The sequence below is a fragment of the Quercus robur genome, chromosome 7 (assembly GCF_932294415.1).
Source record: "Quercus robur chromosome 7, dhQueRobu3.1, whole genome shotgun sequence".
Classification (NCBI taxonomy): Eukaryota; Viridiplantae; Streptophyta; class Magnoliopsida; order Fagales; family Fagaceae; genus Quercus; species Quercus robur.
Genome location: NC_065540.1, coordinates 26573284 through 26590637, shown reverse-complemented (window position 1 = coordinate 26590637; position 17354 = coordinate 26573284). Strand labels below are relative to the sequence as shown.

Below are 17354 nucleotides of genomic sequence, written 5' to 3'. Positions count from 1 at the left end.
TGGGAAAGTTAATTTTGTTGTCATTCTTGCAAAACGGCTACAAAGCTAGTTAAGAAGGCCAATAGCACTTGTGAGTCAGGGACTCATGGTTTATAGATTCAACCGTGGCTCCATGAATGCAACTAAACTAACACAAAATTACAGCACCTTAGTACCACTACCGATATGATCCATGAAGTATCGTTAAGCATTTTCAGATCATGAAGTTATCAATGTATCAATTACTACAAGCTCTACAATCATAGTTTCAAATGCAAGCTTAAGAGGCTGCATTATGCAAATAATTAAAAAAGAAATATGAGTGTACATAATACATATCAATTTGAGTCGCAATTTGGCCTCATCCTCCATCATCCGAATGACAATATATGTTGTGCCAATTCATTCAAGGCATTGTATGTTGAACCATCCTCACTCAGGCAAAGCTCAGCTTTGTACTTTAAATCCTTTGCTGTCTTTCCTATCTCCACCCCTTCAGTTTCCACCATTAGTCTTCTTATAGCTCTTTCTATTTTTCCTCTCTCCAAAACACCCTCCAATTCCAAGCCTACCTTCCATACACTACACACATACTTTGCACTCAAACCTTGGTCCCCAAAATAGGGTCGACATAGCATTGGAACTCCTTCACAAACACTTTCCAGTGTTGAATTCCAACCACAATGGCTCCAAAACCCTCCCACTGCACCATGTGCCAAAACTTCCTTTTGAGGTGCCCATTTCACAATGCAACCTCTTCCTTCTACTCTTTCTTTGAAACTTTCTGGAAATAGCTCAATCCATTCCGACCTCCGAACTGAACCAGGTCTAACCACCCAGAAGAAAGGTTGCTCACTGTTGGCTACGCCCCAAGGTTGGTTCGTGCAGTGGTTCAGCTAGGGTTCCTAGGCTGGTGTAGTGCTAATTTGCAGCTAAATAGATAAGTTTTCATGGTTACAAATACCACTTGTTGTAACAAAGGTAGTTAGACAGCTGGTTAGTTAGAATCCAGCCAATCAGATTGCTTGTAACTGTCTGTTAATTGCAGCAGCCAATCAGATAGACTTGTAACTAATAGTCTGCTACAGAGTTGTAAAGACAGGTCTGATTGCATGCATTTAGCCTTAGCCTTGTGCTATTTCAGGGACTGCTTTCTCTGTGCAGAGTTGTTGTTCACCAATAAGTTTCTCTAATCAACTCTCACTAGTCTACACAGCAAGCATTAATAGCCTGCATCAGATTCCCAAAAGAATTTCCAAAGAACAAACTATAATGCCATTGTTGTAACTTTTGTCCTAAGTATCATATATCATGCAAAGGAATTCATACTCATCTCCTTCCATTAAAATACTAGAAAATTTAATTCAACTAAACCTTAAATAAACTGGGGTTTAAGATATATCTTATCAACTAATTGGGGCGGCTCACACGCAATACAAGCAATATATACTGATTTACAGGATTAAGTACAACCATCAGATTCTCAAGTCTCTGTAATAGCTTCTTTAGAGCTTAAAAGTTAAAAGTACTTCAGTATTGTGAGGCAATGAGTTTAAACAAACTTAGTTCTGCAAAACAAACCTTAGATGTATTAAGTTTGTTAAATATATTTTGAGTAACAACTAATAACCCAAGTCACAGAATGATAGAAACACTTATTCTTATCATTTTAATTTTTATTTTTATAGATACAATAGAATTAGAACCTATGGTTTCCGCTTTATAGGTGATAATTAATTTGGTTTTTGGCATAGGCGGAATTCGAACTCAATTCCCTTATCAGTTGATCTAACTAGAACCCACGATAATAGAAACATATTTGTAAGTGAAACAACATGTAATGCAAATGGAATATTTGAATTTTGGTATATAACAATAAAACGAAGACAAAGACAAAGATAAAGATGAAGGCAGTTGCTGATAACTAAACCTCAATAGGTCCAAGCTCGGGCAGACCGAGTTTTCTTCTCCTAGCATTATAAGCCATATTGAGAAAGTCAATATTGTTGACACCAGGAATGGCAACCGGAGATTGGAAGCTCATAAAGAGCCCCGCAAGCGACCTTTCCTCCGGTTCCATCTCCACCAAGTTCTCCCCTTTGAACACTACACTCCCTCCCGTCACTTCGTAATCCGGATGCCCAACAAGAACCTGCATACATTGTGCAACATCTCACTCACACTTTTTCTTTGTTCTAAAAATGCAAAACACCGCTACAAAATTGACGTGACAATGAATGTAATCGACCCCACTTCCAACGCATAATAAATATCTAAATTACACGTTTGTGACAATGAACGCGATTGATGTCACTCTTAAATCTAAATTAAATTCTCGTAATCAGTGACACATCAGTTTATAAACTAAACTAACCTACTCAATATTGTCGAGTCATCCCACGTCCGTAAGTTGTGATATTGAGAAGGGGTTTATCACTTGCTCCGCGACACTAACTGTTGTTGCATGCAGTTTTGGTATTCACTTATCTCATCCCCTTCCCCTATATGTGTGTGTTTCAAAAAAAAAAAAAAAAAAAAAGTAACTAAACTAACCTTGGCCAATGTGCTCTTCCCAGAACCGTTCTTTCCCATAATTGCGTGAACCTATTCATAAAAATAATTAATTAATTAAATGAATGAAAATTAAAAAAAAAAAAAAAAAAAAAAAAAGAAGAAGAAGATTGGATATAGACCTCTCCTTCATAGATTGTGAGGTTAACGCCTTTGAGAATTTGTTGTTTGGATTCAGCAATGACGGCGGTGAGGCCTTTGACTTCGAGGAGGAGCTTCTTCTCGTTTTGGATATAGGATGATTCAGGAGAATCGACGGCGGAGTGGGAGGCCGTCAAGGAAGAAAGTGACAGGCGGTAGTGGTTAGAGCGGGGACGGAGGGCAGGGAGTGTAAATTTGAGGGAATTTGGGGGCGAGAATTTGAGAAGTGAGTGCGAAGAAGAAGAAGAAGGCAGTGACGGAGGAGGAGTATGATAGGAGCAGCGGAGGGGTAGAGCCATTGAAAAACAAGAGCCGCCACTGCTGTTATGTGTCTACAATATCATAGGAACAAGTACTCTATGTCAATTCCAAAGCTCCAATAGCCACCAAAGGTTTAAGGGCAAAGCTTGAGTTTGGTTCGTCCAATACATTGGACTTGTTACGATGATGAGACTTTTACTATCACGACAGAAGGGATTTCACTACAAAAGAAAATGAAAGATAAATTTAATTTTATGCAACATGGCCTGTTTGGTACATAAGTTTAAATAACAGTTTTTAGTTTTTTTAAAAATACGTATGGGTGAAAAAGTATGTGAAAATACGTGTAATGTTATTTAAAAACTGAAAACATGTGTTTAAACACATGTACCAAACAGGCTTCTTAGGATTTCATTGTAAAAGATACTAATTTTTGTGTTTGTATAGATGTATGTATTTGTGCATATGTTTGGAAGCTTGTATAGACTAATAAATTAGTAACACAACTTGGCCCTCCAAAAAAAAAATTCTGGCTCCTCTCCTGGCTAGATGATCCAAAACAAAGGCAACTAAGTGCATTATTTGATTTCTATCTTTATCCCAAAAAAAAAAAAAAAAAAAAAAGTGCGTTACTTGAGCCCTAATAAAGCCATCTACCCATATATGATTCAAAACAAAACGACCTAACCTTTGACGCTCCCCACCATGAGAAACCACAATTCCCTCTCCATGTCTACTTCAGACTAATAAATCAACATCGGCACTCAACATTATAGACAAACCTTGATAGTGATGTAATCCAACAAGAAGTTGAAAAATGTGCAAGTGTTGGTAAAGTGTGTGGGAAAGTATGTGGGAAAGTATGTGTCCTTAGAATAGTTGAGATTTAAGAGTGTGTAAAATCTCCTATCCTATATTAGGCAAACAAGTTTCTACAAACCATTTAAGTAGGTTCAATGATTCATTTATGTGCATGGAAGGATGCTATTGATGTCATTTTTATTATTCTAATAATCCATTACATAATGATGATATGATCATCTATTTATGAATATTATTTAGATAATATCATGCTATTATCATATCGATGTCTTCAGAAATTGGGTTTCAGTTATTGGTGGGTAAGTTTGATAATGCAATGTGTCAAAACAGTCTCCTATAGTGTAATAATCAATTGTGTTCCAACAGAAAGATTCAATCCCACAAGAGGAATCAGACAAAATGATCCTTTTTCTCCTTATCTCTTTATCCTCTACACAAATATTTTATTGTTCCCACATAGCATCAAATACTAGTGTTGGAAGTAATAATTTGTCTTCGCAAGCTTTTAATTTGGGCCAAATATTAAATTAGTTTTTCAATCATCAAGTAAATTTTTTACTAGATTAGTCAACCCAACTATGCAAACCAAACATAATATGTACGGGTGGGAAAGTTAATTTTGTTGTCATTCTTGCAAAACGGCTACAAACGCTAGTTAAGAAGGCCAACAACACTTGTAATGGTTTATAGATTCAACCGTGGCTCCACGAATGCAACCAAACTAACACAAAATTACTGCACCTTAGTACCACTACCAATATGATCCATGAAGTATCTTTAAGCATTTTCAGATCATGAAGTTATCAAAGTATCAATTACTACCACACTCTGCAATCATAGTTTCAAATGCAAGCTTAAGAGGCCGCATTATGCAAATAATTAAAAAAGAAAATGTGAGTGTACATAATACATATCAATTTGAGTTGCAATTTGGCCTCATCCGAATGGCAATATATGCTGTGCCAATTCATTCAAGGCATTGTATGTTGAACCATCCTCACTCAGGCAAAGCTCAGCTTTGTGCTTTAAATCCTTTGCTCTCTGTCTTATCTCCACCCCTTCAGTTTCCACCATTAGTCTTCTTATAGCTCTTTCTATTTTCCCTCTCTCCAAAACACCCTCCAATTCCAAGACTACCTTCCATACACTACACACATATTTTGCACTCAAACCTTGGTCCCCAAAATAGGGTCGACATAGCATTGGAACTCCTTCACAAACACTTTCCAGTGTTGAATTCCAACCACAATGGCTCCAAAACCCTCCTACTGCACCATGTGCCAAAACTTCCTTTTGGGGTGTCCATTTCACAATGCAACCTCTTCCTTCTACTCTTTCTTTAAAACTTTCTGGCAATAGCTCAATCCATTCCAACCCGCGAACTGAACCAGGTCTAACCACCCACAAGAAAGGTTGCTCACTGTTGGCTAAGCCCCAAGCTATCTCTACCAGCTCTTTCTCATCCATGCTTACCATGCTGCCAAAGCTTATATAAATGACAGACTTGGGGGCTTGTTTGTCAAGCCAGGAAATGCAAGTAGTGTCTTCCTTCAGCAGTGAACTAGAGGCAGATGGAGCTAGTTTATGGAAAGGGCCTAAGGAAAAAACTGGAGATGGGAAATGTTCTTGAACCTTTGTCAGTGTTTGTTGTTCAAGGAAGTGCACCGTGTTCACTATCATTGCTGAGGCTTTTTTTGTTGCATCTGTCACTGTGGCTCTCAGCTCCAATATGGGAGTTGGGATTTCTGTGGATCCTAGTATGCCCTTAAGATCAAGGGACTGAAGCTCAGGCACTGGGGCTTGAGACAGACTTTCTGTAACAAAAGAGGAAAAAAATATTAATGTCGTGACATGATCATAATAAAGAACAATTATCATAAAAAATTAAAAAAAGGATGTCATAAATTTAAATTATGTTATATCTATTACCAAAAAAGAGCATTTTAATTTTTTTAATTTTATCTAGACACATGAAAAAAGGGATTAGAAGCCCATATGGGAACTGTTAGTTGACTGTTCTATATTTCATACAAATGTGATTTATTACCTTAGATTATATGTGAACTTAAATAGTGAACTCCACATAATCATACTAGTTAAATTAGAATCATATACAGAGTTAATAGTTAACTGTTTATCAAATGTTTATCTTGTCAAAACTTTAGATCCCAAAGTGTCTAGTCCTATCCAAGATAAAATTTCTCACTCAAGTATTTCAATTTTCTTTTCCAATATTGTTCTGCTTCAAGTATACAATTAGTTAGAAATCTTAGCTAGCTATGACCATATGAGAAGAAAAAAAAAATTATAATAGCTTCAGAAAACCTATCTTTCTCATGTAAAGTACCAAATTAAATCAACAAGTTAATCAAGTCTAATATGTTGAATAAACTCATCAACTATCTATATCTATATCAAATCTAATCTAATCTAATCTAATACAATATATAAAAGCAGAAGCTTTTAACCAGGTGTTGACACGTTAGGAAAAATGGCCCCTTCAAGAACTGACATGTGGAGGGGTAATTCTTTTAAAAAATTCGTACGGTGCGTCTGAAAGACTCACTTTCAAACACCAACCCGCTCATTAGAGTCCTCTTGGTATAAAAGGAAATTAACTGCTGAAGACAAAAAAGAAAGATTGCTACACGGATAAAAAAACGGAGAAAGAGAGACTGAGAGACCGAGAGAAAAGAGAGACAGAGAAATAGAGAAGCAGAGAACGGAGGAGAGAGAGATCGAGAGATCAAAAACTGCACTCTCTAAAAACTGAAACCCAAAACACACAATCATCCATTCTTTCCATTTGTTAACACAAACGGCCCAAAAGAAAAGATTTTCCCTACCGATGAAAAAGAAAAAACAGAAGCCCATTGAAAGATTGCTTCACGGAGAAAGGAGAGAGCGATCGAGAGAAAAGAGAGACAGAGAAATAGAGAGGCAGAGATAGAGAGAAGGGTGCCAACAAATCTTCTGCCATCATTGTAAGGGCGCCTACCTTGCGATACAGAGATGAGAAGGAGACAGATATTGAGAGAACTACCACCGGTAAGTTTTTTTTTTTTTTTTTTTTTTTTTTTTTTTTAATTTTAAATTTTAAATTTTTATTTTCTTAGATCTGGGTATGGGTTTAAAATATGAATTGGTTTTGAGAAATTTGGTTGGATTGATTTTTATTTAGGTACTTGGGTAACATTAGGTTTTGATTTGATTTTTTGAAATTTGGGGGTTATATATGGTTTAGGTTTGGAAAGGGCAAAAACAGAGAAATAAGAGAGAAGGAGAGAGTTCTCCGTTCCCATTTATTTTTTTCAATTTCTTGGGTTTTGTTTTGTCGGTTATTGTTTTTTTGGTTAGAATTTTGTTCGTGTTTGACAGTTTTTTTTTTCTTCGTTTGCCACTGAAATTAATTTCTGAATTGTTTTTTTTTTTTTTTCTTTTGTTTCTCCCTCCAGTTGCAGAATACCGTTTCCCTGTGCCGGATAAAGACATTGGGACTTCTGCAATAAAAGAATTAAAAGGTACAGTTAGATTTTAATTTCTTTGGTTCTTGCTAGAATTAAGATCCTTAATGAATGCAAAGATTGAAGTGTTCTCTTTACATTTGAACTCACATGACTCAATTTGGATTGTGACTTATCATGTTTAAATAAGAAAAAATAGATTTTGAATTGTAACGTAATTAATATTTGCATTCATTGTTACTATTTGTCTTTTACCATATGTTTGTTTGATGTCTTTGAGTTACATTAGGTTTTGATTTGATTTTTTGATTCGTTTTAGTTTCTCAATATACTAAAAACTTTTGTGAGTATTTAGATTCAATTAATTTTGTGTTTGATTTTGGTTTAGTTTTAGGGTATTTATAATTGGTTTTGGATAATCAAGGTTTAGAAATCTTGAAAGCATTGGTGTCTGATGTTTGCTTCATCTTTATTGCGGTAATTGTGCACTTCTAGAGGACTTTTTTTTTTTTTTTAAAATAATCAACTTATAGAGGACTTTATAACAGTTATTTTTTCACATAAATTTGAGAAGGGTTAGATGAATTTCTCAAAATTGGCTGTTTAAACGAAAGATGGCAGTGTATTGCGGCACAATTTTAAGTCAAAAGAAGAGTTAAATAAACCTGTTTTAATATATGGGTTCATGCTCTGCACCCATCTCCTCTTTGCAACATATATGGAAGGTTTGCATCATCTCACTGTTTCTTCTCCTATTCGAATTAGCATCTTCAATATATCTATGTTTTAACTTAAAATCTGATGCTTATACTTCAATTGTTTTTCTTCTTGAAATACTCTCTATGCAGTTTATTAAGTACTCTTTATGCAGTTTAGAGTTTACAAATACAAAAACCCACAGAAAAAGTAATGAGAGAGAGAGAGAGAGAGATGGTAGTAAGGCACAAAGGGAATGGCATAGATATAAATCTTAGACCACCACCACAGTTGGTCTCCAACCATTGAAATTGAGCATTAAGTATGATTTATGCTTGGGTATTTGGTTGGATTAGGCATTTGGGTTAGATTTGGTTTTGATTCAGGTATTTGGGTTCTCCATGCTTGGCATCGACTTCATCAGGTCACTAAATCTCTCTCTTTTAACTGAATTGTTGTGCTCTCTCTTTCTCTTTCTCATTCTCCTTTAAAAAAAAAAAAAAAAACACAGATTATTAGCTTCTTTGAGAATCTCAGGGACTCTGCATGGGATGCTTTTTTAGTGCACGAGGTTTTGTTGAATTCTCTTTTTTGTTTCCATAGAAAGTAGCATCTTAGAGATTTTTGCTGCAAATTTCAAAATTAAATGAATTTGAATTTTGGGTTTCTATGTGGTCTTTTAAAGTTTGGAATGATTCTAGGAATATAGGACTGAACTAGAAGATCAGCGTGGTCGACCTGTCAAGGTAATAAGAGAACCTGCATTTGGGTTTTCTAATTTATAAATTTTTTATGGTGTAGTTAAATTCTTAAAAAATACTGTTTGGGATTTTTATTTTATAAATTTATTATTGTGTAGTTAGATTCTTTATAAAAAAAATCAGTAAGAATTTATTTTTGACACAAAGAAACACAATTTCTGTTAATTTGTTAATCCATATCCAGATCTATGTAAATACAAATGGATCCCACAGATCTAGAATTGAAGCCAAACACACAATCTGCTTGTGACATAAAATTTGAGGAACAAATGCTTAAGTGTCATGAAGAAAGTAAAGGCTTAAGTTGATTTTTTTGGTGCAGGTGGAGTTGTCCAAATCTCTAGGTAATTGGCAGTGATCTTGAGTCCCTAACATTAGTCAGGTAAAATGTGTAGGGACATAACTAGAAGTCTAGGGTAGTGTGTTTGATACATGTGCAGAGGCATATGTGTTCATGACTTTTGCTGGATGTTAAAAGAAGCTACATGATTTCCTATGTAGATACAAGTAGCTTTCCATCTTGGGCTTAACATTTGGAAAGTCCAAAATTAACTTTGTTATGCATGATGGATATATTCCGGTCCATGTCCTGAAATTAGTGCTTATAATGACACACACATTTTCTAATACAAATAGATCAACCACCAACATTTCCCCTATACTTCTCTCTAATTGCAGATGGCAATTAATAAGAGTAAATTTATAATTGGTGGTTCAGCGAAATCCCACAAATCAAATGAATGAGTTATCATACTTCAGATCTTCTTAAAGTGGCTTTCTTGGATAGAATACCTTTATGGACCTAATATACATAGTCAGTAATCTCCAGACCAAGAACAATCAATTCCCAGAGTTGCAGAACTCTATAATCACTATGAATGGCAATAGAGTAAAAACTAATATTACACAATCATATATAACTATACGCACCATAACTGCCACACAAAAAAAAAAAAAAAAAAAAAAAAAACCTAAGTGTCAAGCTTCTATTATGTATAGCTTCTATTATGTATGGCTACAGTAGGTGAGGTTAAGTAGTGTATTAACAGTTGCTCATAATTTTGCAAGAAGTGTAACCCAACAGTTGCCTCCTTTAACTAAAGAAATTTCACCTCTTGGCCAAATTTCTGGAGCTCTTTGACATAAGAAAAAAACAAATTCCTTTTGTTTTATGCCTTTTATCTATTTTTTACTGCCTCTTCTCTTCCCTTCTCAAAATTTTCATCTGCCAAGCTCTTATATAACTAGAACAGAAAATTATCAATCTTTGAACTTTTTTTTTTAATTATTTAATATCACCTTGGTTGGATAATGGTCCTCAAAGACTTGAAGAAATTTCCAATAATCACATTTTCGGCACCTATCTCACTTCAGTCAATTGTGCATCAAGTGTTTCTCAAGATGGAAGGTTGGCATGCCTATCCATTGAAGGTTATCAAGGTTAGTATTTTATCCTCTTAAGTTTTGTCAAGCAGCCTAAAAAATTAGGATTATTAGCATATAACATTCTTTGAATATGTTTGAAAAAATTACTACCAAATTTTGTCACTACCATTACTTTTCTTGACTAATATGAATTTTTTTATGAATTGATTTGTCCTCCAACATGAATCATGATTGCAATAAAGTTGATTTATGAATGAAAATTCATAGTCTCCTTTTTAAAATTTTCTTTCAGGCTTTACTATGGCGTTTGATTACTACAAAGGCAATGCTTCAATAATTGATGATGTATTTCCAACACTTGGATTAAAAATTCATGGTGACAAAAATGTCCCTTATGTGGGACATTTTTAGGGTATTAGTTCTTGGCAGGAATTCAATGAATTCTAGAGAAATACATAATGAGAGTTCCAAGTAGAAGACTTGGTCTTGGTGCCAAAGAATATATTTCTCAGTGTGTTTGGCCAAAGAAAATGTATATTAGAAGCTTCAAGGATGATGAGAACTCATTATAAATGAATTATTACACTTTTGTTAAGAAGTTGAACAATGGTGAGACATCACCCTTTCATTCTCTTTATAAAGATGTTTGTGGTTAAGCAAAAATATCTTCCTTCTAAACTCTATTCCATAGTGATACAATGATTGGAAAATTATGCGCTGGGCATAATTTTTGGTGGTTTGCATACAAGACTTTACTACTCTTAGGAGCACTATTGGGCATATTTGTTAAAACATCAATACCATGTAGCTCCTTGACAATTAGTATCTTTGTTGTAGCTAGCTGATAATATTCAATAATTACATTGAGGAATGTACTTCATAATGATTTGGAAATTTAAGGATGATTTTTTTGCCTCATGTTGATGAAATATTTAGTTTTGGTATCTATTTCTCAAACCATTTATTGCTATATAGGAGTTAGGTTTCTTCTAGGAAAAAAAAAGAGGATTTAGTTTAGTACTCACAAACCAATCCAATTACATGCTCGCTCTCTTTCAAAGGATGTGAAATTAATAATTGTGCATATAACTTAACAAAAATAATTAAATAATCGTGAATTCACCTATGCAACACATACATATCATTAAGTAAATATATGATAAGTGAACCTAATTAAGTAAATGTTTTACCACGTGTCATAAAAATTAGATAAACTCATAATATTCAAACTTAGTTATCATAAACTTAGTTACTTATTCTAATTATGAATTATTGTTTGTCGAAGTTACTTATATAAGCTTCTACCCAAAAAAAAAAAAAAAAAAAACCTATTATTTTTCTTGAATAATAAATTCTTGGAGTAAAAAGACACTTTCTTTTTACTTGAGTGTTGTGGTAAAGGAATATTATATTTTTTTCCTAAGAGATCTATTTAAAATTTTGTTGAAACGGGCACAAATTTCAAGATTAGATTTTGAAATCTCTATAAAAAAAACTCCTTGAATTTAGTTTTTTATTTTTCTTGCAAGTAATTATTTGCCTTTTTTGTATTATCTTAATATAAAATGTTTAAATTTTCAGTAACCATATGTCTTTTTTAATAAATAAAAGTATCCCGCACATTGTGCGGGTTATATGCTAGTATATATAATAGCAGAAATGGAGAGAAAGTGAGTTCCTACATTACATTTAAGGAGAGGGTGACAAATAGGAAAAAAGACTCCTTTAAAAACTGACACATACACAACTTTAAGTTAAAATACTCGCACGGTACACCGTTTCAGTATTCTAAAGATTTTGACTTTTACTTCTACGGCCTTTGAAAGCCTCTCCGCTGTTTCCATTTGTTTTGCAAGGGTAAGACCGTCTGACAGTGATAGTGTATATTTTAAAATAAAAAAGGGGTTAAAAATAAGATTAAAAAAAACGTCACAACTAAAAAAATCTAGCCCCTTCACATCAGTCTTCTTAACATTTTCTCTCTCTAAAAAAACCCTGGCGATACTGTGATAGAGAGAAAGAGTAGGAGAAAAAAAAAAAAAAAAAAAGAGAGAGAGAGAAATAGAGAGGCAGAGAACGGAGAAGGAGAGAGAGATCGAGAGATCAAAAACTGCAGTTTGCAAACAAGAATGGAAAGATGTCTCTCACTTCCTGTCAAATTTCTTCATCTAACTGTCCGCTAATTTCTTTCCCTGGAATAAGAAGAAGTAAGGAAGATGAAGCGTCAAGAACGAAGAGGAGTCAAGAATGAAATAGAGGGGCAGAGATGGAGAGAAGGGCGCCACCCAGATCTTCGGCCATCACCGTAAGCCTCCACTCACTACCCGACTATCGGAATCGGAATCACTACTGGTATAGCTCTATTTTAAATTTAAAATTTTAGGGTTTTTGGTTTTTATTTGGAGAACCAATTGGGTGTTGATTATGATTTAAATTGGTATTTTGGGTTAGATTCGGTTTTGATTAAGGGATACGGACATAGAAGAAGCAAGCAGAGTTTGTAGGCGCCAAGAGAGAAGAAATATCTATGGCTGGCCATTGCCTGTTCCCTCGCTAGACTTGGGCCATCGGAACCGCAAGCACACATGAAGGAAAAACTATGACCATACTCCACCCAGATCGTCGGAATTGGCACCGGTACAATTTTTTTTCCCATTTTTTAGATTTGGCCATTTGTGTTTTTTTTTGTTGATATGTTTAGATTTGATTCGTTTTTGTTTCAGGTTTTTGGGTGCTTCTATTTCTAATCTTTATGAAAACATTGAGATTAAATAAGTATAGGATTGAAATCATTGGGTATTTCCGTTTCTAATATTTATTTTCCTTTTTCAATCTTATTTTAGGTCTTTCTGCCGGAACATCATACACCCAGATAGAATCCGTAAGGCACAGAGAGACAGGCCGCCGTATACCTATAACCGGTAAAGTTATTGTTTTTGGTTTTTTCCTTTTCGTTTTCAAATCTGGGGTTTGAATATGATTTAGGTTTGAATTTCTTGGTTGGATTGGTTTAGATTTAGCTATTTCAATTAGATTTGGTTTTGAGTTAGGCTTCCATTAGCATGCCACTAATAGGTAATTTGGCCAGTTGTTAATTTTTAACATTTTAAATTATTGTTGTGTTAGTTCTGGCTTGAATTAGATTGGTTTGGTTTTGAGTGATCATTTACGAAATTCATTACAGTTAGTATTTTTCCTCTTTTGAAAATTGAGACTGCTAAGTTTTTGAAATTGACAGCACTGATCAGCTTTGCTATGCCTAAGATATAATCAATATATACATTTTATTATATGCTTACAAATTGTTTGATAAAATTCTGCTGTTTTTTAATTCTAAAATTTATTTTTATTGTTTATAATTTAAGTTTTATGATGTGTATAATTCTCCCAATAGTACCTAAATGATTCAAATCATTGGCTTCTTTCTCCCTCAGGTTTGTATCAGTTTATTTTATAGTTTCTTTTTGTTTGTATGGAATCAATAATTTACTTCTTATTACATAATAATTGTGTTAATTTTGTAATCATTGTGAAACTGAGGGTGGGAGAGAGGGACTTACTTTTAATGTGATATAGATCAAAGCTTAATGAAAGTTTGGGCAATGATGGAGTTATTTTTAGGAGGAGCATGTAATTCAGCAACATAAATATACCTCTGTTTGGAAGAATCTCAACTTTTCAGTTAAAATAGAGTTACAATATTTTGAATATGATGATTGTTTTTGTAATATCTCCTGTTTAAGGCTCTAATTTTCTTTTTCTCATACAGGTGGTGTGTACATGGGAAAAAGGGATTTTGACTCTGATATAGAATGCTTCAGATTTTTTCTAAATCTGGTGTTATTAATGGCAAGGCACTGTTGACAGGCTTGATTGTTCTGTTTCTAAACATAATAATAGCTGTTTGTTCAGGAGGCATTCTATACTGTTGGTATTGGAGTTTGGATAAGGAATGCAACTGATGTCTATTTTTCTTAAATGGCACTCTGTTTTTGTTAGAGAGGTTCTGAGGGTCCCATGGTCTAGATTTTTGATGATTATGTGGAAATACGATATTGTTTTCTCTACAAGATTCCAGAAATTATCATGTAGCTTTTTATTTCTGCTGTTGCACTTGATGTGATTAATCAGTGCTTACCTTTGGAATCCTGATGTGTTGTTGCATTGTTATCCTTCATCTCTATATTTTGTGTGTATATATATATATATATATATATATATAGTAAATTCATTATTTAGTTTTTTGTTTTTTTGGTTGGTTGTAATTTCAACACTCTTTTTGCTATAACATACAGCTATTTAGACAATTAATTCATTTGGTTTCCTTACATGTTCTGTGTTGATTTCTCAGTTTATACAGTTACTTCTTTTCATTTGTAACATGACTTAATAATGTAGTCACAAGAGCAAGCCTATTTAGGTCCTTATTCATGTGATCAATGCTACTTTGTTGTTGCTTTCCTACTTCTTAATGTTGCATATTGAAAACAAATTTGGGAATGTTGAGTGAACTTCCATTATAAAAAAAAATAAGGAAGAAAAATTAAACAAAAGAGAGATCCAGAAGAAGTGGATGAACTTTATAGATGTTGGCTAATTTTGTTTTAATTAGATTTTTTTTTTTTTTTGGTTGGGGAGCTGTATTAGTGATTGGGTTCTACAGGGTTATTAAAATCAGTACTAGGTGTTCGATGAAATCCTGCAAAGAACTTGGGATAGCAAAGGTTACGTTTGGGTTATTCTAAAACAAAATTAGAGGAACTGGATTGAGTTTATTAAAAATTAAAAATTATCCCGCGCATTGCGTGGGTTAAACACTAGTTTGGTATAACCATGGATACCATGCTTTCAATTTTTGTTAGCTTTTTTCAACAATACTGTATACTATGTTACCACAGTTCTTCCCTTAGCAGAATTGAGCATGCTCTGTACCATTGAAGAACCCAATTCAAATGCATTGTTGTATTGACTATTAAAATACAATTTATATTTTCTAAAGACTATTAAATTCAATACTGCTATGCGTTTAAATTTAATTGAAGAACTTAATTAATGTACTTTCACCTAAGGAATTGTCTACCCTAAAATTAAAGCTTTCAAATTCACACGTACCTGGAAAGGAAATATAGCCTTTCTCATGATGAGCATCAGGAAAGACGGCAAACAAAAGCAAGGTGGCAGCTGCACTTGTACGCACATTAATCCCAGGAAGTTTCAAATTGTTAGCCACAGCTTGAGCAAAGTACATGAACCCATCATAAACAACACCGGCAACCCGATCATAATAGAAGGGGACAACGCCACTGTGATGAGACCATTATGTCATCAGAGGTCAATTTTTCTAGGCTAGGGCATATTTATGAGGACATAGGCTGTATGGCTTTGACTCTACAAACTTTTTCTTTTAGTTGTGTTAAGCGGTGTGCCAACTCCGCTGCGCATGCTTTAGCAAAATATGCAAAGACTGGTAGATGATGAGGTTGTTTGGTTGAAAGAATCTCCACCACCCATTCTGGAAGCTTTGTATCTGGATAATTGTTATTTCATGAATGAATGGTCATGGTTTTCACTTCCAGAAAAAAAAAAAAAAAAAAAAAAAAAAAAAAAAAACCTTGAGACTTGAATGACAAATAATTTTTGGACAAAATTACAAGACTAGAATGATCAAATTCAAACTTAAAGGACCAAAATAATTTTTGGGCATAGTTGGCCGGTGTAAATTTGTATTTTTACCTAAATTTTTATACACATCAATATATAATGAATTCATTCTCAATTCTAACAATGATCATAATATCTTTTATTCCATGAATTATCTAGGATTTTGTTATCACGACAACTATTAAATTGAAAGGATAAGAATATTTTTTACTTATTCTATCCGTAACCTTCCCTCTCCTTATTTCATTTCTCTAATACCTCATACCCTCCCTCTTCTCTCCTCTCTCGTTTACCATTTTGTATGAAAGTGATAATATTGTAGCTTATATCCAAAATCTTTAGCGGTTCATGTCTTGTCTCTTTCTACTTTTAAGTAGAAATCTTATTTAATAAGAAGGTTTTTTTTTTTTCTTTAAAAAAGGAAATTATAAAAGGATTGGTTAATTGTACCACAGTTCTTTTGACTCCCCATTACTCACAATCAGTGGAAACTCAGCAAACATTTCCTTTCCCTTTCTTCTTAAGACGGTTGACCACTTTTTTTTAGAGTCATTGCATGGAAATAAGCATACACATAAAATATATGGTACTGACTACACAGTACACAGCCATACACACATAAAATACAACACTTAGTTTACTATGCAGAGTCATAGACTCATGGCATGGCTACAAGCATACAAGAAACAATTTATTAAAAACAAAGCCAGACTAGGAAAAAGCATAACATCTGGTAACGAGTCCAACAAGATGATGCGTCCCAATTTGCATCTTATTTATTCAAGATACATAGTTTCATGGATTTATTCATTTCCTTTCCATTGAAATTAGGATGTTGAAATTCTTTGTCTTCTCCATGGAAAGATGCTCACCGATACGCTCTGCGAACCTCTCAAATAAATCATCTATAATTGCCTCTCCAAAGTGATCAGCAAGCAAGGATTCTGAAATCGCTCTATAGCAACGTGACACATTTTGTCCACATGTAAACTTGTTGAACACGTAATTTTTGTTTTCCTCGTTGTCATTGCCATCCAAATTGACTTCAAATGTTTCCAGTCGATCAATAACAAAGGATCCCTCTTTTTCAACAATGGTTTTTACTTCTTTGATGAAAGGTGAGTAGTGAGGCAAATTGAACGTGTCGATATCAGCCTCTTCAATTAGCCTCTATACACATAAAATTGTGGCCATTATTTTACTTTTTATGTGAGATAACAAAACAAAAAATTATCAATTAATTAGAAGAATTAATTTTAAATTTTAATCATCAAAAGGTTAAAGAACTAACTTCAGCAGCCATGTCAAGGAGACACTTTGCTAGCAGCTCCCAAACGAGGCAACAATCTCTACTAGTGGGATCTTTGATACTCCTACCAATAAAGGTTAGAATCATTTGCCCTCCAAGTTTTATTTCATCAGCACGAGAGCAAAGTAAAAGTGAGAAATCACTCTGAAATTGCTCCAAGTATGCCTCGAATACATTGTGAGGGCTTGTCTTCCCCATGTATAGGTTCCCCTTATTATTGTTTATCCCTTGAGGTACTTAATAATTATAAAATAAAAATAAATTTAAAGAAAAGAGAGAAAATGCCATTACCAAAATGAATTA

At 33.9% G+C, this 17354-nt stretch overlaps 3 protein-coding genes and 1 long non-coding RNA gene across 13 annotated transcripts in view; 1 reads left to right on the top strand and 3 right to left on the bottom strand.

Moving 5' to 3' along the window:
• The window catches only part of LOC126692964 (ABC transporter I family member 6, chloroplastic-like), a 48433-nt gene extending 45428 nt beyond the window's left edge, over window positions 1-3005 (bottom strand). The window contains exons 1-3 of the mRNA XM_050388800.1: window positions 2673-3005; window positions 2533-2583; window positions 1910-2131 (exon numbers count right to left, since the gene is read on the bottom strand). Coding sequence (XP_050244757.1) covers window positions 1910-2131; window positions 2533-2583; window positions 2673-2990 — 591 coding nt within the window. The 5' untranslated portion in view covers window positions 2991-3005. The remainder of the gene's footprint in view (window positions 1-1909; window positions 2132-2532; window positions 2584-2672) is intronic.
• Window positions 3006-4534: 1529 nt separating this feature from the next.
• The window catches only part of LOC126692960 (UDP-glucose iridoid glucosyltransferase-like), a 25510-nt gene continuing 12690 nt past the window's right edge, over window positions 4535-17354 (bottom strand). The window contains exon 2 of the mRNA XM_050388792.1: window positions 4535-5588. Coding sequence (XP_050244749.1) covers window positions 4711-5588 — 878 coding nt within the window. The 3' untranslated portion in view covers window positions 4535-4710. The remainder of the gene's footprint in view (window positions 5589-17354) is intronic.
• Window positions 6391-14230, top strand: LOC126692968 (uncharacterized). 10 transcript variants are annotated; one of them, XR_007645158.1, is made up of 8 exons: window positions 6391-6822; window positions 7230-7295; window positions 8636-8680; window positions 10070-10135; window positions 10374-12433; window positions 12533-12718; window positions 12925-13002; window positions 13851-14230. It is a non-coding gene; the product is annotated as an uncharacterized LOC126692968 (long non-coding RNA). The 10 variants fall into 10 exon arrangements; XR_007645156.1 differs by lacking the exon at window positions 8636-8680; XR_007645154.1 differs by lacking the exon at window positions 8636-8680 and having other exon boundaries at window positions 10020-10135.
• LOC126692961 (probable jasmonic acid carboxyl methyltransferase 1) overlaps window positions 16522-17354 on the bottom strand; it is a 21347-nt gene continuing 20514 nt past the window's right edge. Inside the window, exon 5 of the mRNA XM_050388793.1 lies at window positions 16522-16631. Within this exon, the coding sequence (XP_050244750.1) occupies window positions 16550-16631 (82 nt within the window). The 3' untranslated portion in view covers window positions 16522-16549. The remainder of the gene's footprint in view (window positions 16632-17354) is intronic.